A 23,861-nucleotide genomic window follows, 5' to 3' on the forward strand; every position below is an offset into this window, starting at 1 on the left:
TAATTAAAATGAGTATATTGAGTATATATGAGTATATGTTTTTTAATTACAAAGGGAATCATTGTGTGCTTCATTGTTTTATTGTAGCATATGTACATAAAACATTGCATTTGCCTTAATGGAAGTGTCTTGTCCATAATTCTATATTTTAAAAATCAATTCAATGTTTCAAATACAACACAAGACTACAATTTTACGTGGTGTTACTTTACGTGCTACAGGGGCCAAGCACTACCAACTCCCAAACCCGCGAATGTCTAGATTTGACAAATCAACAAGCAGAAAGAGTAGCTTATAATAAGCGCACATGGCAACAAAGTCTGGCGCGCTTATTTCTAGGTTGCCAGGCCCTCTTTCTAATGTACAAATCGACTAGCGCTCACCTCTTATTAACTGAATAAATTAAAATATATTTAATGCGGAAATTACACATTCCACCAATATTTTATCTTCTACCAACTATCACAAATAACAAATGCAAAAATATGATCGTTATTTTTAATACCACGACGTAAAACTCAGCACTCGCCACCTTTTCTAAGTGCAACTGGCAACAAGATAAACTCCCTCCCTCTTGCATCTGACGTCACATGGTGAGAATTGCCGACCGTCCTCAATTCCTCGAGCAGTGATCTGTGTACCTTTGCCATTTTTCGAAATAAAAACAAAAACAGATGATCTCAGACTCTCATGACTTTCTCTTAAACTACGAACCTGCGATGAAGTTTGGAGTACGCCAGGGTTAAGTGAAGATGTTCAACGGAAAGTCAGCCGCGAAGAGAGTGATATTTGAAAAGGCCGGTTGAATTGTGCCGTCGCGTGTCAGCCAATCGGATGTGAGTATTTTTGGCGCTGATTGGGATGAGAGAGTTTCCCGCAAGCTCCTCAATACATGTCGGGAGTAATGGAGATGCTGCAAACAGGTTTATTTTCCCACATAAATAAGTCATGGCACATCATAGTTTGGGGGAATTGTTGTCTATTACACGCTGCGGTGTGATATTAGAGATTTCCTCTTATAGATAAACGAGTCGTTTTGTAGTATGTCACTGACTGAGGCAGCTGCAGCTGTACCTCACTTGCTAGCTGGCTAAGCTGTAGTTCGCGAGGTTTGTCAGCTTCAGTTAGAAGAGTAAATTATTCCAGTTAGTTAATAAAACGTGCCATGTGCGTATAATGTGTAGCACAGCCCCAGACACCTCCTCAGAGATTACACATTTAATAGCGTTGCAATGTTTGGGTCAGCTCAAGTTTTTCTGTGTTCTGTCGAGCCATTTCTTTGCTAACATCTTCTTAGCTCTATCCAGTTACTTTCACGAGCGTATGGCTTGATATCTTTTACTCCACTGTGTGTGTATATACATTTCCTGGTTTCTGTCTGGAATCTTAAGCATTTCAGCATTTCAACAGAGAGCGCAATTCCCACGAAGGTGTTTTTAGTTTTATTTTGGTGTAAAAGTCTATTATCTGTATTCTCTTCGGTTATTTTCTTTCAGTTTGCTGTGGTCTATTAGGACGGTTAAACGAGTCCATCAGTGACTCATCCATAATCTCCCTTCATTGATGTTAACGAGGCATCCTGACTGTTCAGCCTGAATAACAATAGCTTGATAACTGCCTCTTGTTTAGGACCGAACGGACATTTGCATTTGAGCAGTCACTGTTTTACATAAAGATTTGTTTTTTGTTCGGTTTTAAAAATCTGATTTGTCTGTTGACGTTTTGCATGTAACAAATCAAAAGCGATACGTTTGATATTTAATTGATGGAACGCTCTAAGTGCTCATTTTGTATCGAATTGTATTGTTTGTATTTTTGCATTTGGTTTCAGGATTCATTTGAGGAGGTTGCGTCAGGGTTTGTGCATTGAACTGAATTAAAGCGGCTGGCCACCCACTCGCGCACTGGCAAACCTTTCCACGGAAGCCATTTTAATGTGGGACCAAACCATTCCAGTTCTCAAACTCCATCCTCGGCATAACCCACTCAAATTTTTCACTTAACCAGTGTCCCACACGAACTGTAACTTGTTTATTTGTGGCTATTTAGAATCTGCAATATGCGTCATTCGCCACATGTGCAGTGGACAGAAAACTTGTTATATTTATTATATAAACGCGATTTTTTTTTTAAAATCCTAGTCTTTGTCTGTTTATTTTGCGATTTATATATATATATATATATATATATATATACACACACTTAATATTATTATTATCATTATTTATTTGTTTTATTTTAAATAAATTAATTAATTAACAAAAATGGGCCTGGGGTTCAAAGGTGTGTCCTATGATGTAGTTGTGTTTGGATTAGAATTTAACACTATTTTTCTTATAATACTGATGTGCTTTATACATTTTAAAGCATGAGTTATAAAACTTTTCTAACCAAGGGTTACTCTAATATAAACATTAATATGCTAGAGTTGACCTAGTTTGTTCATTAACTACCTTTGCAATGCTCTATTTGCATGCATGTACATTTTTATATCAGTCAGTGTAGTACCTTAGGTGAGGACTTATCTAAATTTCTCATTTGGTGTTCTTATTTTGTGTTTTGCAGGCCCCTGGTTTGTAATGACAGACAGTAAGGGGAGATCACTGCCTGCAATGCCAGAGCCCGGGAGTCCTACCACCATGAAACAGCCGTCTGATTCACCTGGTGGATGTAAGAGTCGGGGTGATGGGAGCACCGACCCTACTATGCTCATGGATAAAGCTGCTACCCAGCTGGCGGCTACACCTCAAGAAAATGTTCTGCAGATAATTGGCAGTCATGGTCACAACCACACCCACGAGCGGCTAAAGGACCTGACTTCCCGCTTGTTAAATGGCGATCAAGACAAAATTACAAAGCTCTGTGCTGCCACAGCTCCACAGCCTCTTCTCAAAGGGGTGGAGCCTCTTCCTCAACACGCTAGCCCTCCGAGGAAGTCCAGTGTTTCTCCTGAACTCACTTTCAAAATAACCAAATGTGTGGTAAATCTAGGTGGGAAGACAAGCCGATACGGATCGGATTATGAAGGGGAGAGAGAAGAGGAGACGGATGCACCTTTGAGACTATCAGAAGGTGTTCTGTCCTCTCCAACTGGCAGGAGAGAAAGACGAAAGAAAAAGAGGGGGCTTGTGAGGAAGAGAACTCCACCAAATCGGAGACGTCCGATTTTAAACCCTACTGCGAATTCTGTTCGATCCCCTCTTCTGCAAACCACCATAAATTCAAATGACCTCACCATTGAACCATGCATTCTTCCCACTAATGAGCAGACTGATGGCGAAATACCTGCTAGTGTAAATCCCATACCTATCCAGGTATAGTATGGCACACATTTACCTGCATGTTTCCCTCCTTCAATTGTCTTTAATAGTAAATTAGTTTGTTTTCTAATTTGTTGTTTGTCTTCAGGAAAATGTATTAACTCCCTGTAGACTAGATTCTATTCTTGAGACTTAGTTCATTTCTCTTTTGCAGCAGCCTGTGTACGCCTGTGAAGTGAGTGATGTTGCACAGGAGGTGGATGATGTGAAAGTGAGCGGTACTGAGACCCAACAGCATGTGCAGTACTCAGTGGGAGATGTGATCTGGACCAAAGTGTCTGGATACCCGTGGTGGCCATGCATGATCACTACAGACCCAGAGTTCAACATGCACTTTAAGTCGAAAGGTAAGGTGTGCTAGATCAGTTGACTTGTTGTTTTTCCTGCTTTTAGCACCATTTCCTCAACCAACCAACAGATTTGCATCATAACACTCTTACTCAATTACTGTCAGTTTGTGGCAATGGATGCCAGGATGATGCTTTTGTAACATTGGTTCCACCTTTTCATAATGATCTGTATTTAGACATGTAAAAGCCTGAATCAGATAGCTCAATCAATAACATTACTAGAACAGTAATGCTAACTGATAGATATTGTAAGTCGCTTTGGATAAAAGCGTCAGCTAAATGAATAAATGTAAATGTATATTGACTAAAACGTACCAGTCAGATGTAGAAAAATAATAGTGACTAGAGAACTTTTAATTTAGTTCAACTGATTGCAAAGGCTACATGAGAGTGAGTTCAAGAGTTTAGGTGACATGGCACACTGCATATTTTATAGGGCTGGGTATTGAGACAAATTTCACAATTCGATTCGATTTCGATTCACAAGCTTGCAATTCGATTCGATTTCGATTACGATTCGATTCAATATTGATTATTTTGGATATCAGGTACAATACATTGCAAATTTTCTCAAGGAAAACAAATCTCTTAATTATTATTGTAAACTATGGGAGTCAGTTGTAGCCTATTGGCTTCATTAGCCTACTATAATATTGAAGGTAAAAATTAACTGATTTGTATACAAACACTTAAAATACACTTATTTATTTTTATAATAATAAAGTTATACGAAATTATATAAAAATTTAAATGGTGGCTGTCAACTTTCCAGATTTATTCAAACATGCATTAAATATTGAAGAACATTAAAAATTATAATGAATATCTAATATGGTGCATACATTTAACAAAATGCTCCTCTCTAGAGTTAATTTTTCTAGCTGACTAACGAGTTTATGGTCACTGGATATGTTTTTTTAGGTAAATGTGACGTTACATGACATTGAATACTAACGTCTTTCCACGGTTGAAACACTGATTGAGCGATTCCATGTGACATGATACGGACTTCGATAAGGTGTATTCTATCTTTTAACACACTTTCAGATGCTCATTCATCTTTATTTCGCGCTGTAACTAGTATTATTTAGTGATGCACCGAAATGAAAATTCTGGGCCGAAACCGAAAATTTAGGATGCACTTGGCCGAAAACCGAAACTGAAGCCGAAAATGGCTTCTTTTAAAAACTTATATATACATTGCTTGAATTTAATGGATCTGAAATGAAAAATCACAATATAATAATCAAACTTTTATTAACAGTTACATAACAAAACATAAAATATTTTTAACAATAAATATACATAATTATTATTCTTCAAGTTTTATGTTCCATCAAATAATATAGTTTTTTAAAAATTGTGCAAAAAAAATCCACAATTTTGGAGATTTTTGCAGAACAAATGTTACATATTGTAACTTTGGTGTCCTCTCGTAGGCTATAGGGCTGTCATTTTTGTGAAAAAAAAAAAAAATCCTGTTCGATTTTTGAGACATAGGCAAATTGTTCATTGAATCGTTAGTAAATTGCCTATATTTGGCGTTGATCCGTTTTCAACAGCAAATATAGGCAAATTCACGGACAACTAAACAGGCATTAGGACGAACGTAAAGAGGGCGCTTGAGACGCGCACAAGTCAGCAATGTGGACTGCTATAACATCAATGAAAAACATTACTGGAGGCTACATATTATGCACTATATTATGCAGAAATAGGCTGTGTGTGTGTGTGAGTGTGTGTGAGAGAACCTGCAGTTGCTGTGTGACGCGCGTTCGCTGCGAGCGTATAGTGACGAGCTGGACGCGCTCCGAGAGAAGGCCGTTAAAATCGATTCCCTATTTTCGTTTTCGAAACTTGTGTTGGTTGGTCCGATCGATTGTGCAATAAGTGACAGCCCTTTGACATGCTTAATCTTTGATAGGCAGACGCGTGATAACAGCTCGACCGTGAGTGAAACCTAAGCGCTTGCGCACGGATGGGAGGGGCGGGTGACATTCATTTTCGGTTTACGTTTTCGGCTGTTTTTTTTATTTCGGCCCGAAACCGATAATGCCATTTCGGCCGAAAATTTTCGGCGGCCGAAATTTCGGTGCACCCCTAGTATTATTAAGGCGGAAGAGAAGGTTATGTGCGCTCCGCGCTGCTGCTTCTCTTGAGCTGAGCTGAGCCAGAGCGATCTCACGCCACAGCGCCAAAACGGTAATTATGTTTTTGAATTTCGTAAGAAAATGGACGTAATTTGAAATCTGAGACTTTGTTTCATATCAATAATATCAAAGCACAAAGATTATTGTGATTTATTGGATGGGATGCACGCAAAAATGTTCCATTCATTCATCAACCTTAAAACAGGATGACTAATCGATTCTTGGGATTTAAGAATCGCTATCGTTTCGTAAAAATGAGAATCGATTAAAATATTTAATTTACCCTAATATTTTACCACCTATGGAGGAGAATCAGAATCAGAGCCCCTTTCACACAGAGATTCCGGAAAATACGGATAATGTGTCCCGGGATCGTTTGATTTTGGTTAATTCACACTGCCAGTGATTTTCCGGAATCTGTGAGTGTTCTCACACACTCATCCCATAAAGACACGTGACGTCAGGATGTGATGACTCCTGTCAGATATCAGTTCTGCTGATAACTCCTCAGTAGCTCAGAGACACAAGGAGCAAGGTCATTGAGGGATTTAAAGGTTACAAGAAGTACTACGTAGTAGAACTTCATGGTTAATTGTTAAAAGATCGCAATCGTGATTCAAACACCACACAATCTTATTCCTAAATGACAACAATTTGCTATGTATATTCAACCTTTGACAAGTACGCTCATATATATATATATGTGTGTGTGTGTGTGTATGTATGTTTGCGTGAAATCTGCTGTGTTGTGACCGAATGAGTGCCAGAGAGCACCTGCGCAAAACTTTTTTTTTTTTGGCAAAACACGACATGGAAGATGAGCGGGATCTCTAGGATTGGTGGAAAAGACAGAGGTGTTTTTCCTGTTACTGTCAACACTGTGCAAACTTGTTTTTGAAGTTGAAGTTCCAGAGGAATTTATGTGACTGTTACACCTGTTCACCCAGAAAAGTTTCATAATTGGTTATTCCGTGCTTTATCTCTTTTGCTCCAGTGTGCTGACTGCTGACGGGGCTGCTATGTTTACATGTATTTGTTTACTGATTGTTGCATGCAATCCTAAAATTCAGCACATTGCAAAAAGGTATTTTCTGTGAGAAACGGACTTTGAGTTCGGGCTTAAAATGTAACCGTTCCGGTCGGGTTGTGTTGAGATAAATGATCTTGGGTACGGGCCGGTTTCAGGCTTCAATTTAAAGCGTGTTCAGACATCTGCAGATGCAGATTATAAATGCTGAGAGAAGAGTTGAGACCCTATCAAAAACAACACTCGCATTTGGTCCAAAAAGATGGTTTGAAAGCTCTGATAGGGGAGAGCACAGATCCTGTGGAAATTGTTTGTGAAAGTGTGACCCTGAGCTAACATAAGCAGAGAGAATGACTTGCTTCCAACTGTCAACAGGGCAGTATGAGAAATGTAGCACCTGTAGAAGTGAATTTCTTAATTTTTCATAGATATTTTTCATTTTGGCAGTGAATAGCCGCACAGGATTGTTGTACCATGTGCAGTACTTCGGAGATGCCCCAGAGAGAAGATATGTCTTTGAGACGAGCATAGTCACCTTCTCAGGAAGACACCAGTACCAGTCACTTAGCCGCAGCAACAAACTACCCATTGATGTCAGTGGAAGGAAGGTACAGTAAATATTGTGTATATATCTTTCACTAATGGGGGAAGTTTTTCCATACATTTGTTGGAATTTCATGAAACTACTTGGTCTCACACTTCTTTGATGTGCTCTCTACAGCGGGCAGTTCCTCGTAAGTTCCGGGAACAGTGGGAGACAGGTGTGTCACAGGCAACCGAAGCATTGGGTCAACTAATAGAGGAGCGACTGGCCAAATTCAGCTTTGTTTATGAAAAGGGGAAACCCCAGTTCAATCCTCGCATGCTACAAGAGCTTCAAGCACGACGCAGTCTGGAACCACAGCAAGACCAAGCTCAGAGGGAGTCTCAAGAGCTTGTCAGCCTCACTCCCCCCGACTCCACTCATTCCAGCCCCAACTCCACAATACCTACCACCATCCCAGGCCTCTTTTCCCACCCCACAGACAGCAGCACTTCATCAGGGAAAACCACCCTACCCAGAAAAGCACCTAAAACGTCAGTGAAGAAGAATCACTGCAGACAGCGTGGCACAACACTGAAGTATAAGACGACAAAAGCTTCCTCTGCAAAACGGATCCCTCTGACCGAATCTACTGTTCAGGTAGCAGACAGCGATGTGGTTGGCATTGTTTAGCTCCGTGTAGGATAAGGATGTTATTGTGAGGATAGATATGTAATTTTTCTAATCTTGGCATTGTAGGATTCCTGCATTTCATCAGAGACACCTGAGCACCAGAGGAAAAGAAATACAAATGCTGGGAAACGGACTTACCGGAAAAAAGTGTGTTTGGTCTCATTATATCATGATCAGTGGTTCTGTGGTATTTTTGTGGTAATCACCTTTTCTTTATTTAATTTATCTTTCCATATTTGAAGGACCTGCTCTGTATTGATCTAGACCTTCAGCTAAAAGCTCCTCAGAAGAAACAGAGACAGATCAGACAGAAGTTTCCTGCAGCACCAAATTCAGTGAAGAAGAGGAAAATAAAAGCAGGTGTCAGTATCTGTGACACTTTAAGTGCAGTTTCCACTAATCCTGGACTTTCAGGTGAGACATTTATCTTAAAATGTAAAAACTGTAAAGGGCAAACAATTACCTAACCAGTGAAATTAGTTTTTTTCTAAATGATAAAAATATGTATTTAACCAACTATAAATATTAGCAAATATTTATGGTATAATTATAAAACGTATATATGTGAAATGTATGTTATAAATAGAGGTGTGTGATTATCACGATTTTAGATTGTCTCCACGATCTGCCTTTGAAAAGATATCTTAGTATTGTGCTATCATTCCCGACGTAATGTACAACCACATCACATTTAGCAACACAGGCAGTAGGGTTACGCTCAAGTGACATTGCAGTTCTTCCCCATCATGAAATTTTTTGCATGCATTTTAAAGCCTTACCAGTTAAACTTCTTATTCGCACGCTGTTCTGACAAGATTTCTAAGTGCGTACCCTCAAAGTGCACGCTTATTAAAAGCCTGTCACAGCGCAAGTACTGTTCTCTTTCGTGTCAAATACGCACAAGGTTTACATAAACAGTTATTTATATCTTGAATGTAAATCGTTTGGATGCGTGTCAGGATATTAGATCCGTGGTCTTAGTGACAGCATTTGTTATTTTTAATAACAAAGATAAAATAAATCTAATCCACCCTTAGTTCGGCCTAAATGGTTTGTCTTTTTTTTTTATCTCGTAAGGCTAAATTATTAAAAAAGGGAAATAGTTTGGCTGTACTGCTCAGTGCCGTGCAAAATGGTCTTTAAAACCAACATGAAAAAGAATTATGAAAAAAAATTATGATATGATATTTTTGCCACATCACCCTTCCCTAATTATAAACAATCTCTTTATTCCTTCATGTTTCAAGGCTGCCGTTGCATGTATTTTTGTTCCTGTAGTAATTTTCTGTTTTTCTGTTATCAGATATAAAGGTATCAATACTAAGCCCAAATCTTTTGGAGAAGGAGGATGGCTCTTCTAAAGGTGTGTGGGTGGTTTCATTATTAGTTGCAACACTAGTTGTTTTTAGAAAATGTATACTGAATGGAAAAACCTAAAAAAAATGTTATAAAAGGCTTCAAACGATAAGCATGCATTCTGACTGCTTCATACAGGAAAGAAAAAAGGCTACAAACGTTTACGAGAGTCAAAGGAGGATGTGGCACTGCAGCCTAAAATGAAAATCAAGCTTGAAAAGGAGTTGAAAAAGCAGAAAGGCCAAAAGGTGATATGAGAGAAAATGCCATGCATTGTTCGAGCTTAGATATTTTAGCATTCATTTTTAAATAATTAATGCAAAATTAAAATAAAAGAATAATTAAAAGAATTCAAATAATAACTTGACAATAAAATATTTTTTCTCTTCATTTCTGTCAGAATTCACCATCAGCTGAGGCCTCTGTCACTAAACCGAGGCGGAGAAGGCGGAAACCCGACAGGGATGAAAAAAGGAAACAAATGAAAAAAGCCCCAAGTAAATCTGCAAACTAATATGAACTACAGAAACGGCTCAGTCTAAATACTGTTCATCTTTGTGTCCTTTTTATATTTGTTTCTAAAATTCAGTTTTTCTTTGTTCCTCAGGTGAGGAGGAGTCTCCTGCTAAAGTCAAACGTGTCAGGAAGCGGAAACAGGATTTAGGGAGACAATCGTTACCTGTCGCATCCAAAAAGCGCCGTGGATCATCTTACCCTGAGCCAGAGGTGTGTGTATTTTTTATTTTTTTTTATTTTTTCATGTGTCTCTTGGTTTGAATAATCAACTTTATTTGGAACCGTAAATGAATGGTTTCTGTCACTTTTGCCTGCCAGATGTCCTTTAAGTAAATATAATTTTTAATGCATATTTTAGAGTTTGCTGTGTGAGCAGAGACCTGATTCTCCCAGTGACAGTACAGACGAATCACATCCCTCAAAAAAGACGGAACGCACTGCCGGTGCCAAAAAAGAGAGCGTGTGTCTGGTGAGTGACCGGTCCGTGTGGAGAGTTGTTGAACTCTAGCATTAATGCAGGGCTCGGTGATAAAAAGATAACGATAATCATATTGTTAAAAATCAATGTAATTATAACATAGAAAAAATATTTTATCATTATAGACCTAAATGTTTCGTATATTCAGATTTGTGAAATGTTCACCTGTTTGGCAAGTTTTTGTCATGTTCTGACAATAACGAGTAGTTTAAAACCACTATTAACGGTTTCTTCAACCTTCACTCCGGAGAAAAAATCTTCCTTTAAACTTAAAGATTTGGCATTTATCATGATAATTATCAATATCGACCGATATGAAAAATTATATTGTGATGATTGTTTTGGCCATATCGCCCAGCCCTACATGAGTGTGTTTGTGTTGCTGTTTTCCAGGTGTGTGAGCAGACCGGGGAAGATCTAGTGATGTGTGAGGGACAGTGCTGTGGCTCATATCACCTGCATTGTATTGGACTTGAGCGATCAGCAGAAAAGGTGCTCTGCACTGCCTGCATCTCAGGTGAGATACACTGATGTCATGTTACTGATGTTGTGTTTTGAAAAATCATCTTTTTCACTATTGTGAGCTATAATTTTCTTTCACTTTTTCAGGTGTGCATGTGTGTTTCACCTGTAAGAAGTCTGAAGGAGAGGTGCGGCGTTGCTGTGTTCTTCACTGTGGCCGCTTCTACCATGAGGCCTGTGTACGGTTGAGCGCTTTGACCGTGTTTGAGAATAGAGGCTTCCGCTGCCCTCTGCACACATGCCTCAGCTGCCACTACAGTGGCCGTGGCACCGGCAAGGCCACCAAAGGTACAAAAAAAGACATGAATGTTGGCAAAGACGATGCAATATGAAGTGGGTCCAAATAAAAATACATTTATGTTGTGTTTAACTACTATGTACTAACATTTAAATTGAATAATTTGATACAATGCACTTATTGTGTACATGCATGTTATGTTGCACTTAAATACCTGGAGTAATTATTTCTGTAATTCCTTGTATAATTACACCATTGACTCTTCCCCTACCCATTAACTCACCCTTAAACCTAACCATAACATGAAACCTGTCCTTACCTTTACCCGTATCCCACCTCGATAACAGCAAAAGAGTTTTTGAATGCAACATGAACACAATAAGTAGATTATACCAAACTATTGTTTTGTTTTTTCATAAGTACAGTTTGAAAATGTAAAATATTTTGTGGGACCTTTTCTTTCATCTAATTTAATTCAAACTGCAAACAAACAACTACACGCTTCTAATAGGTTAAATGATATGAAAACGCTAAATGAATCTCTAACAAAAAAGGACTTATTTAGTTGGTGTTGGTTTTATCACCAAAAACATTTCCTGTCGTCCCCTTGCAGGAAAGATGATGCGTTGTTTGCGCTGTCCCGTGGCCTATCATGTTGGAGACCTGTGTGTTGCTGCAGGCAGTGAGATGCTGTCATCTTCTGCCATTGTGTGCACAAACCACTTCAGGGCTAAGAAAGGCTACAGTCATCATTCTCACGTCAACGTCAGCTGGTGCTTTATCTGCTCAAAGGGTGTGAATTCCACTGTCATTATAAAGCTGTTTTATTCCTTTTTTAATGTATGGCATCTGAAGTTAAACATGACGGCACTATATAAATGGATGTATTTGTGTGTTGAAGGTGGCCGTCTGCTGTGCTGTGAGTCATGTCCAGCTGCATTTCACCCTGACTGTCTGAACATCGCTATGCCTGATGGCAGCTGGTTCTGTAATGATTGTCGCTCAGGGAAGAAACCCAAATACAGAGATGTTATCTGGGTCAAACTGGGGAACTACAGGTCAGTCTCTAACAGCACCACACACCTTTAGCTTAAACTTACAGATTTTTATTTGTTTTATTTAGGGGTTTGGCGGTTTCTAGGGCTAGAGAGCGCTATTGAAAATGATAAAAATAACTAAGCTACATTTTAGCGAGGTAATTGTCCTGTCCTAACCTTTGACTTCATTTAAAATTCTAGATGGTGGCCTGCAGAGATCCGTCACCCTAAGAACATCCCAACGAACATCCAGCACCTGCGTCATGAGATTGGAGAGTTCCCTGTGTTCTTCTTTGGCTCTAAAGACTATTTCTGGACACACCAGGGCAGAGTCTTTCCTTACATGGAGGGGGACAGGGGAAGCAAATACCAACATACTGGCATTGGGAAGGTCTTTAAGAATGGTAAAATATTCTTTATTTTAATATCTTATTTGTAATCACAGTGTATTATCAGTGCTGTTGTGAAATGGTTCCTCTGTATCCATTTGTGCAGCCCTGCTGGAGGCTGAAACTCGCTTTAAGGAGATCGAGATGGAGAGGGAGGCAAAAGAGGCTCAAGAGAACAACAAGAAACCTCCTCCATACAAATATATCAAGGTACTGCCATTCATTATATGACCTTTATAAGACTCCCATGGTCTTGGAAAACCTGGACATGTCGGTTTGATTTCCAGGCCATGACAATTTCTGTAGTCATTTTAATGTTATGAATGTAGTGAGTCTGTTTAAAGAGATTTTAAAAGCTTTATTTTTTATTATTAGGTGAATAAGCCTTGTGGACGAGTGCAGGTCTACACCGCAGACATTTCTGAGATCCCCAAGTGTAACTGTAAGCCGTCAGACGAGCGTCCCTGCAGCTTTGAGTCCGAGTGTCTGAACCGCATGCTGTTGTACGAGTGCCATCCTCAAGTGTGTCCCGCTGGAGAGCGCTGCCAAAACCAGGACTTCACCAAACGCCACTATCCCGAGACCAAGATCATCCGCACCGCTGGCAAAGGCTGGGGTCTGCTGTCACTGCGAGACATTAAGAAAGTAAGTCCACTAGCTTTTGAAAAGATTTAGCAAAGGAGATTTGCTGTATGTGATTGCTGATTGGCTGTTTCTGTGTCATTCAGGGGGAATTTGTGAATGAATATGTGGGTGAACTGATAGACGAGGAGGAGTGCAGAGCCAGAATCAAATACGCTCAAGAGAACGACATCTCACATTTCTATATGCTCACTATTGACAAGGTAAATAAAGGCTCCATGTGCTTGCTCTGCTTGTTACGGTACGGGGCTCATGCCTGATTTTGGCATGTTTGGACCCTATACAGCAGAGCCAGAGAAACAGGGTTGCATTTGGGAGTGTCACTGAACAGCTTTGTGTGGTACTACATGTCACAGTACTAGGGGTGGGCGATATGACCAAAATCTTATATCATGATATGAGTAATTTTATTTCACAATAACGGTATATATCACAATATAGTTATTTTTGCTTTAAAAAACATGTATACCATTGAAATGTCATCATTCTTATCACCATTTTCAATATTTAAAAAACTAATACTAGCCTAAAAGTAAACTGATAAAGAAAGAGCAAAGAAAACAAACTACAATAGAACAAAGATACAAATGAAATAGATCTGAAAAACTTCAAGCATTAGAAATACTACATAAAATGTATAATCAAATGTATAAAAAAAAACAAAGCATAGTCTTTACTACTAAATACATATTTATTCTTATTTGTTACAAAAGCGATTCAGTCAAGAGCAATGAGAGATGTTTTTTTTATTATTTTATTTTATTTTATTTTTTTTATAGCATTATAATGACAGCAGGTAAATTTGAATGCTGTCACTTTAAGACCGACTGCATGGATCCAATATATTAGTGTTTTCTCTCTCAACTGTTAAAGTTACCTTGAGGCATAAATGGCTGCATGCAAATACATGATCACTTGTTTATAGGTGTCTAGATCACGTGTATTTAACTGTTCAAGCCCAATTTGGCGGCAAAGTTCAGTTATCACACGCTCTGAGCAGTGGTTTCATGTAACGTGTACCTTCATTGGGCTATACACTGTTTGTGTGCAGGATCGGATTATAGATGCGGGACCCAAAGGGAACTACTCTCGCTTCATGAACCACAGCTGCCAGCCCAACTGCGAGACTCAGAAATGGACGGTTAATGGAGACACTCGCGTGGGCCTGTTTGCCGTGTGTGACGTCCCTTCTGGTGAGCTCACATTCTAAACATAAGATATATGATGGATTTTTGTGGAAGGCTGGGTGATAAATTTAAATTTGAACATTCCTCTAATTTTAGCTACAGTGTTGATAAAATATATATTTGGTGTTTCCCACTGGATTTTGTGAACAACCCATTTTCAGTGACCACACTGAAGAAAAAAGTCTTTGCATTGACTTGTACCTGGACTTTTCTTTTTAAGTTTCTCAGTCCACATTACAATCATACTGGTGTTTTTAGGAAGTCAAAACAATTTGAACAATAACAAGTTATTAATAAAACTGTTATTATTGTCCTTAAGACAGTAATACATCGATGTTGTAATACAACTCCACTGTAAAATAAATGCAAATTAATATTTAAGTAAATAGTTTTTATAATAAAAATAACGTGAGTTAAACTCTTGCAAGAGATTAAAACACTAAAGCTTTTATTTGGATGGAGAACTGCAGTTTCTATGAAAACAGGTTTACAAACTTGACTGCTGAAAACACCGGCTAAAGAGCTGCTTGCGTGAACGTGAATTGATTTTTGTTTGATCGATTTATAAAATGGAATCGTGTTATAAGTAGTTTAAAAATATTTTTGGTTCATTATGAAACTGGCGGGACAGATTAGACTATGGCAAGCCCTCTGCATATTATTATAAAAATGATATATTAAATTTACTACATTTTCTAGCTATCGCCCCACCTATCTTTTGTTTTCAAATCTTGTTTTTTCCCCTCAGAATTAATTGGCCATTTGTGTGTCAATGTTTTCAGGCACTGAACTGACATTTAACTATAACCTGGACTGTCTTGGGAATGAAAAGACTGTGTGTCGCTGTGGAGCTCCTAACTGCAGTGGTTTTCTAGGTGACAGACCCAAGGTGAGTGACTTACTGCCTCGGTCATTATTGATGTCTTGCTGGTGTGGTGTAGTGGTTAAAGCTCAGGCCTGGTATTTAGAAGTATTTTTTTTTTAGTTTTTAGAATTCTATCACTATAATATTTATACTACAAGTTTGGATAACAACATCTGCTGCATAACTACTTTATTACTTTCCACTCCTTGAACTGGTTGACAATGTATATGCAAATGGAGGTCTAAATGCCTTGACACTTGCTTTTCACCCATCAACTTCAGAACGGTCATCCATCTGAGCCCAAAAACAAGCATCAGAAGAAAAAGCCCAAGCGGAAAAGGGCCCGGAACGAAGGCAAGAAGTCTGAGGACGAGTGTTTCCGCTGTGGTGACGGAGGAGAGCTGGTTCTGTGTGACAAGAAGGGCTGCACTAAAGCCTATCACCTTTCCTGCCTAGACCGCACCAAGAGACCATTTGGTAACCTTTACTCTATAATGCGGACAGTCAATTAAAAAACAAACATGATTAATCGCACCTAACGTTAAGGTTTTTTAAAATGATGATAATTTTACATTCGATGTCCAAATTAGTGTGGAAACAACAAAGACAATAGGCTTTAATTGTCTTCTGTCCCTTTTTGAATTTTTCCATTGACAGCGTTTACATTTGTGATCCGTGTTTTCTTCCAGGTCGCTGGGACTGTCCCTGGCATCACTGTGACGTGTGTGGAAAGAACTCCGATGCTTTCTGCCAGCTGTGCCCTAACTCTTTTTGCAAGGCTCACCAGGAGGGGGCGCTGCGGTCTCACCCGCTCTTGGGCCAGCTCTGCTGCCAGGAACATGAAGACTCCGACATCCGCCCTCAGGCAGAGCCGCCGCTGGAGCACAGCGCTGAAGTACCCTCATCCACCAAACCACGCAAGTACAGGCGCAGAACAGAGGCCGAAACCAGCAGCAAAGCACCTCTCAAGAAGAGGTCCAGAAAGACTGCTGACGTGTAGTAGAATATCGAACTATGGGACCTGCCTTTCCTCCCAGTAATCCCGACGACCTCCTCCTCAGCTCCTGCCCCAAATGATTCAGTGATCTTGACGTCGTGTGACTGTTCTGCCAAGCTGAAAGCACTGTATGTGTCTGATCAGGGAAGCGTGTTAACACTGTAGAGCTCCTCAGAGCTGCCGAATCAGGTCTCCCTCCACTCACACTGCCTCCTCATGTTCCACTTGTGTGTGTGTGTGTGTTTGTGTGTGTGTATGCATGCACTGCCAAATAGACGACAGAGCCGACAGACCGAACACCTCAAATAAACAGCATTACGGACGCCAAACTTGAAACCTTTTTTACGCCGTTATGAATCTTGGCATAGTTTTTTCTTTTTTTTTCTTTTTTTTTTAAACAGTAGATATGTATATGGAAATGTATATGAAAGACCAAAATTATAATTCTGGATTTATTGTTAGTAACAGATACCAGAAGTTTTTGTTTTTAACAAGTGGTATCTTTAAATAAGACACTATGGGTAGCCCTTGAATTACATTTTTAGAGTCAGTTCATATAACTATAGAGCAGCACAATTTTTTGTTTATTATATATAGCTTGGTTAATTTTTGTAGCTCATTTTTGAGTTTGAGTAACCAGGACGTTAGGATGTTAAATCTACCTATTCAGAGTTTTAAAACGGCAAATCATGACGGGCTTCTTGTGATACGAGAAATAAAGCTATTTCAAGCAGTTGTGGTGTGATTTTTATTAATTTAATTTACATTTATTTATTTGTTTAAAATTTGTCAATTTCAAACTTCAATTCACATTTCTTTTTGTGGTTAAAGTTGCAGCATGCTGTGTTTTTTTTTTTAAAGAACAAAAACAGCAAGAACACAAATTGCATTACCCTTCACAGTGGCAAATTAGGCTATTTTATAATTTGAATTGTCATAAATTAAAAAAAAAGAAGAAAAATATGGTTATTTTTGGTTATGCAGTGGCAGTTTTGGCGTTAGTGATAGTCGATCTGATAAAATGATTATCCGTTATCACGTAATTACAACAATATTCACCAGTGAGTAACTTGCAGTCTCCAACCATTTGAGACAAATCTTCCCCACTGCAGCTACACTTTAACAAAAATCTGGATTTGTGAAACTATTACATTTAAAAGTGCATACAAAAGGAGAGGGCGACCAGCGTGTAAATTAACCCCACATTAGTTCTGAGAAGTCTATCATCATCCATTTAAGTGCTGAACTGAAACTATTGAACATGAAGTGCGCCACGCAGTGGTTATGTGTGGAATTGTAATGTGATGGTACATTGTTGCTTAGGCCCAGTTATGAATGAAATTGTAGCATATTGTATGTATTCTGCTCACTTTTCTCCCCCCATTTATTATTATATATATATATTTTTTTTTTACAAAAACCGTTGGCATTAGGCAATAAACATTTCAAACAGTAGTATGCTACATTATCACATTGTATGTGTCATCCAGTTTGTCATAATTCAACGTAGTCTAGATCTTTGTCTAAGACAAAGTTCACTTTTTTTTTTTAAATCAGCTGCAATTGTATTACATCAATCACTGGAAATAAAATATTATTTTAGTATTATTTATATATTACGTTTATATTAATATTTTGAATTAGATTTTTATTTTCTATTTAGCTTTGTTTTTTTAATTAACAAAAACTATTTTAATAGCTTAAGTTAACACTGCAACTAGTGCACATTGCACTATGGGATACAGCATTCTGTTTAGTGTGCTCATCCAGGTATTGTACGCATACAGTGCACAATGTACATAGATACTGCAAAAACAGCAACTTATATGCTATTCTGAACATAGTCTATTTCCTCAGTATGTATACAGTGAAGATTGAACATTTTCTTTATGCATGGAGCATCAAAATAAACCATTACTTACATCTGTGTAGCACAATGTTGTTCCCTAAGGCAACCTTCCAATACCACAGCAACGAATGAACAAAACTCATCTTAGTTTACAAATCAGTGAAGTATAATGTGGAAGAAAAAAAGGTCACTTACAAGTATCATTCATTTTAGTAGTAATGATTTTATTCAGTTAAGAAATCAGCACATTGAACATATTTACCTCTGTACATACAATGGTCTATTGCACTTATGAAAAAAAAAAAAAGGAAAAACACTATCACCACAGGCCTAACATGGGTAACAGCTTATGCATTTAAGATATTTACATGTTGTTTGTCTATTTAAGTTAGAGCCTTGCTTTATAGGCCAGTTCACATTACACAGCACAATCTGAGGTTCTGATGTATTCACAGGAATATCTGAGGCATCTCCACTATATCATCCCTCAAAATGTGTTAATGAGGCATAAAATTTGGTCACTCTCAAAGGAATAATTAGGCATAGGGATGTTCACGCTTCCTCTGCTGGCTGAAAGAACACTTTACCACCCGGTCAGCGGTTACCTGTATTGTTTGCTCTTAAAATGTTAAATAAAACTACTTAAAAAGTCTGATTGGCAATATTCAGCAGTATATTCACCTCAAGAGAAAGAACACAGGATGCTTCTCGCTCCTCTGAACTCATGTAAACTGATTTCAAGAGCACACTCGTATACTGTAGCTGAAGATCACTGACTGTTAGTGTCAGCAACGTGTAAGTGCGTTTAATCCATGTTAAAAGTTCCAAATGGCATTCAGCAGCAGCTATCCAATCTTTACTTGTTCTGAAAATTCAAATGTACAAAAAAAAACACTTTCAGTCACCCAAGAGCTATAGCCATATGAACCAGGGCAAACATTAACGTTCACACAGTATAGCAATGGCTGTGATGCGTTTGTGAGTGCTGTACAGTAGTTTGCAATAAATCCAGTGGTTTCAGACAAGGTAAAAAAAAGGAAATAAATTCACACACATGGCTCCAGATAGCGGTAATGTATTAATACATTGAAGTGTCTGAGTTAATGCTCATCTTTGTCTCTTTGACCTTTCTTCTCTTTCTCATCCTGCAATGCCGTGCCAAGTTTCTTAATGAGAACGGACAGAACTTTATCCAGAGGGTCCATCACTCCTCTCTGCAACCACTTGGGAATCGTAGTCCTGGCATGGTGGAATCCCAGCTTCTGCAAAATGTAGTCCACCCCCACCGGATCGATCTTACGGCCCGTCCACGAGATCAACCTGAAACATTACACACGTCAAACGACTTCATTGCAGACAATAATGCATGAAAAGTGTCACCTGTGCTAATGATGGTGAAATATGCACTTGTATGGAGTAAGCAAGTATACCACATTTAACCACCTACGTACACATTAAAACACATGTAACCACCAGCCGATGTCCTAGCAATTACCCAGAACTCCCTAACAACTTCCTTGCATCCACTCAGGAAAACTCTCTCACAATGATTCAGCAACAACCTAGTTAAGTGCTAGCACCTACTCAGAGCACCCTAACAACAGCCTAACAACTCGCTAGAAACCAGAACTCCCTAAAAACAGCATAGCAACCATCTAGCAACTACTTATGGTTGGTTGGTACAAGTTCTAACACCCTAGCAGCTCCCTACCATCTATTCAGAAAATGTTAACTACCACCTAGCAACACCCGAACAACCACCCAGATTCCCACAGCAACCAGCCAGAACACCTGCGCAACTCCCTACCATCCAGTCAGAGAACCTTAACTACCACCTAGTAACACCCGAGCAACCACCCAGAAACCCACAGCAACTGTCTATTAACATAAGTCTATTTGATTTGAGACATCAGAAAGGTCTGTGTGGAACCATGTGATGTGACCACAGTGTTACCGTAGTGTGGGCTCCAGATGCCATGTGTTGCAGAGGAACTCTCTCCAGTCCACTGTGGCGTAGTTCACCACCTCTTCATTTTCCTTCTTCTCTGATGACGCTTCATCCTGCTGCGCGGTGGGGCTCTTCTGACCAGGTCGAGATGCGAAGATGCGCGGGGCGAAGAGAGCTGCAACACAAGCACATGCTCAGTGACAAAGGACATTTATGAAGAAAGGAACCCGAGTCTGGATTTCGTGATAGTCTCACCTTTCTCCTTTTCTTTCAAGTATGCTGACACCAGGTCATGCAGGAACATGATGAGCTCTGCATCCATGGTGACACAGATGTGATCGGTGAACTCGGTGACCACACTGCACTCCACTTTAGGCTTACTGCCGGCATCTGCAACACAGCTCAGAGTCAGCGAGGTTTCATACTATGCAAGCTTCACAAGCGTCTAGCAACCTTAGGAATAAACAATAGCAATGTAGCTGCCAGAGGCTACCAGAATATAAAAATCTGGCAGGTTATTAGTCTGTACCACTGAGAGAAGGTTCCTCTGGGTCTTGTACATGAATGGATTTGAACTCGAGTTGCATTTTGGGAAGGGCGAAGATGGTCTCGGTTTCGTGGTTGTAGCTGGAGGAGCCCCTGAAGCCGCTCAGAAGGCTGGAGCTCTTTGCTGCTGCGCCGCTTTCTGAGTTGTTTGCATCCACGTTACGCAACAAGTTCAGCTCTGACACAAGAAAAGAGAGAATTATTTCAAGGAAAATAAAAATATTATATTTCAAGAACAGCAAATATGGTAATCATAAACATGTGTCTGCTGCTCAGCAAACAATATGGCTTTACAGTAGCTCTGTTCTAAAAGCTTAGTTAGCTGCCTATATAGACAGCGTTTTTTTCTCTTTTCACACCATTGACGGAATTTTCCGTGATTTATGACAACGCTTCTCCAACATTGATGTAATTGATGTGTTTTCACTGTTATATGGTAGGGGGCGCTATTACCCAACTTCTGAAAGAGTGCTGAATCTCCTGATCAAAACATGCAAAAAAAAACACGCCTTGTAGGGAGGTGAGAGAGACTGTTTGTAATCAGTGTAGAGAGAGTTGGTTGCCAGATTGCAAAGATTAAGTTAAATGCAGAAAATGTATTCTTTTAACAGAAAAGCTCTGATTAGGGGATTCAAACTATCAAGAACTGCAAACATGAAAGCTTGTAGTAGACACCATAGGTGAACATAAAGTACGTACTGTTGATCTCCACTTCCTGCAAACTGGGGTGTATTAACTTATTTAATTATTTATTTTTTAATAAATGTTTTCTTTTTTTTGGAAGCAGGAATAGTGTCTCTATTTCGTCGATATGATTTTGTGTGGCAGTAGTAGCTACACACTGCATCAACGTCTTGTTTTTTTTTTTTTTTTGCAATACCACCACCAGAATATTTACGATATCACAATATAGGCAAAAGTCAGCAAGACAGCTCACTAGGTTTGGAACAGAGCCATTGAGTGTGCAACATTTACCTTCGTTCCTCATGGCAGTGACATAGTTAAACCACTCTTTGACTGTAGCCACCCCATGCGGGGGGTTTTCATGACGACGGCGGGTAACCTTAGTGATGGTTGCCATTGGGCTCTCCAGAGCACCACAAGGCTTGGTTACCATGGTATTATGCCCAAGGTGAAAGTCAAGAGTTTGAACTATATATGTAGAATCATCACTGGAGCCTAGACAAAAAACACAACCCGTTAGTTGCAATTTATGAAAAGGCAAATGATGGATGAATGGATGGACGATGGAAAACTAGCACTGTGTCTGTACCATCCTCCCAGATCTTTTGTGCCTCAGTCCAGAAGGCGATGTTGGGCTCTTCCAGGTGGAACAGCACCCAGGACTTGGAACGGAAGTTGGGCCCATGGAAACAAGCCAGAGTCATGTGGTTGCCATGGAGACTCATCGAGCCGCCCAGCTGCACAGCATCCTCTGGGAGAGGCATCTGGAAGAGGGAAATGTGACATCCAGCCACCATCTTCAACACACTGGGCCAATGTCTGTGATGAGCTGCATCCATATCTGAGAGAAAAAGACATTTATGTTGGTCTTTAAAGTAATTTCATTAACAACAAAATTGTATTTCAAAAGTAAAATGGTCACAAGCACACTAACAGATTTCAGCTGTTCCTTTGTCCATGTTGATGACTGGGGTTTTGGGAGGATTGTAGGGCACCGGGCCCCAGGTGGACAGAGCTCGCTTGCTAGTGTCAAACTGCTGTGTGAAGAACTCCTGCAACTTCATGCCGATCTTTATCAGGTCAGGGGTGGTGGAGCGGGAGATGATCACCTGGAATATGTCCCACTGCAGGTCTCCATGTACAAAGATCTCACTGGAGGAGATGCACATCAGAGAATGTATGGTATGGCTGAGGTATTAGTTGATAAGCTAGTATGATTGGCAGTTCTTATACCTTTTCTCAGATAGACTGGCTTGAGTCGTGCAGAGGTTCACCTTCCACTCATCCTGTAGTTGCAGGTCAGCGTTACTGAAGATGCCCATTAATATGCTGGAGCCCATATAGTCCAGCCGGGCCTCTGTGGAGCCCATGGTGATCTGAATCTTATGACTGGGCTGCTGATTTGGATGTTCTGAAATATGGGCTAGAAGAACAAGCGGTTATCAGTTACTGAAGAGGATGACCAGACAGCAGAGTTCAGTGCCATCCAGAAATGAATTTAAAAAGCCTTTTCGTTTGCAATTCCCCTCATGAATTTTAATTAAAGTAGAATTAAAATGAAATTAAATTCATACATGCTCTAAGTGTATTTAAAGTTGCGATAAAACAAAAGTAGCAACAGATTTTTTTCTTTTGTATGAACTACATCCGAGTGTAAAGGATCATTAAAAAAGGGTGCGGGGCGGTTCTAAAAATCAGAAAGGGACATTTGTATTTAATTAATAAATAATGAACTGATACTAATACATATCTATTATATCATATATATTATATCAAATTATACAAAAAATATTAAAATATTATATTACTTAACTTGACATTAAATTAACTAATTTTAGGGACCATGGTAGAAAGGAACACCATTTAACAGAACCTACTAATTTTGATATATTGCGTTTTGATTGGTGTTGTATGTGGTTATTATAACACTATTAGAAATATGTCTGATAATTAGAGAAAATAAGTATTTAGGAAAAACTGACATAACCAGTTTTTAAATCGAGTACATAATCTCTAAATAAATAAATTATTAAAAGTATACTTACAGACCATCTCCAGTGTGTTAACGTCAATGTTGCCACCCACCACTCCTCCTTTGGAATCCAGTTTGGAGCGACCCAGTCCGATAGACATGCTGATCTCACGATCTCTGTTACTGCCCACTGACAGACGGCCCTGACTCTTCAGCCCACTTGTTGTCCAACTGTTTAAACACACACATACATAAATAGACGTCAAACAGAGAGATATTAAGCATGTTAACAGCTGCACTAATCAAATAGTTTCTGTAGGTCTCTCGTACGTATTGTTGCCCATGACATTGCTCATGTTCATCTGGACATTAAGCTGTTTAAGGTTGATGGCGAACACCACCAGAGTCTCCCATGGCGAACCCTGCTGTGCTGCTGCTGCTTTTCCGTTCCGAAACGACGGGATGGCGGTCTTTGTGACAGAGTCTGTAGAGACCCACACACAGACAATGGGTTAAATAGATAAGGATGGTAGAGCCACAAAGCTGCACATCATCAACAGACCTCTAGCAGC

General features: G+C 39.3%; 2 protein-coding genes across 15 annotated transcripts in view; one reads left to right on the forward strand and one right to left on the reverse strand.

Annotated features, from left to right (window-relative positions):
- The first annotated feature begins 571 nt into the window (after nucleotides 1-571).
- Nucleotides 572-17,023, forward strand: nsd2 (nuclear receptor binding SET domain protein 2). Of its 3 annotated transcripts, none has more exons than XM_084093799.1 (24): nucleotides 572-836; nucleotides 2,566-3,314; nucleotides 3,475-3,667; nucleotides 7,295-7,455; nucleotides 7,569-8,030; nucleotides 8,130-8,210; nucleotides 8,306-8,477; nucleotides 9,367-9,426; nucleotides 9,558-9,667; nucleotides 9,820-9,916; nucleotides 10,027-10,145; nucleotides 10,294-10,404; nucleotides 10,807-10,930; nucleotides 11,023-11,223; nucleotides 11,787-11,966; nucleotides 12,075-12,231; nucleotides 12,412-12,614; nucleotides 12,706-12,809; nucleotides 12,975-13,244; nucleotides 13,328-13,444; nucleotides 14,293-14,434; nucleotides 15,211-15,317; nucleotides 15,575-15,770; nucleotides 15,983-17,023. In XM_084093799.1, exons 2-24 carry the CDS (start codon nucleotides 2,580-2,582, stop codon nucleotides 16,291-16,293), a joined length of 4,413 nt encoding a protein of 1,470 aa, XP_083949925.1. In that variant the 5' UTR covers nucleotides 572-836; nucleotides 2,566-2,579; the 3' UTR covers nucleotides 16,294-17,023. The 3 variants fall into 3 exon arrangements, with proteins under 3 accessions (XP_083949925.1, XP_083949924.1, XP_083949923.1); XM_084093798.1 differs by lacking the exon at nucleotides 572-836 and adding an exon at nucleotides 839-923; XM_084093797.1 differs by lacking the exon at nucleotides 572-836 and adding an exon at nucleotides 841-923 and having other exon boundaries at nucleotides 3,478-3,667.
- A 1,319-nt stretch (nucleotides 17,024-18,342) lies between these two features.
- The window catches only part of kiaa1109 (KIAA1109), a 55,040-nt gene continuing 49,521 nt past the window's right edge, over nucleotides 18,343-23,861 (reverse strand). For 9 of the 12 annotated variants that reach the window (XM_084093674.1, XM_084093669.1, XM_084093673.1 and 6 more), the window contains 10 exons: nucleotides 23,620-23,773; nucleotides 23,363-23,520; nucleotides 22,551-22,740; nucleotides 22,252-22,469; nucleotides 21,907-22,158; nucleotides 21,609-21,812; nucleotides 20,617-20,811; nucleotides 20,343-20,477; nucleotides 20,094-20,262; nucleotides 18,343-19,459 (listed from right to left, as the gene is read on the reverse strand). In XM_084093674.1, the coding sequence (XP_083949800.1) occupies nucleotides 19,240-19,459; nucleotides 20,094-20,262; nucleotides 20,343-20,477; nucleotides 20,617-20,811; nucleotides 21,609-21,812; nucleotides 21,907-22,158; nucleotides 22,252-22,469; nucleotides 22,551-22,740; nucleotides 23,363-23,520; nucleotides 23,620-23,773 (1,895 nt within the window). In that variant the 3' untranslated portion in view covers nucleotides 18,343-19,239. The remainder of the gene's footprint in view (nucleotides 19,460-20,093; nucleotides 20,263-20,342; nucleotides 20,478-20,616; nucleotides 20,812-21,608; nucleotides 21,813-21,906; nucleotides 22,159-22,251; nucleotides 22,470-22,550; nucleotides 22,741-23,362; nucleotides 23,521-23,619; nucleotides 23,774-23,861) is intronic. The other 3 variants (XM_084093665.1, XM_084093664.1, XM_084093666.1) reach the window with 1 other exon arrangement.

Source organism: Abramis brama (assembly GCF_963993115.1).
Source record: "Abramis brama genome assembly, chromosome: 19".
Classification (NCBI taxonomy): Eukaryota; Metazoa; Chordata; class Actinopteri; order Cypriniformes; family Leuciscidae; genus Abramis; species Abramis brama.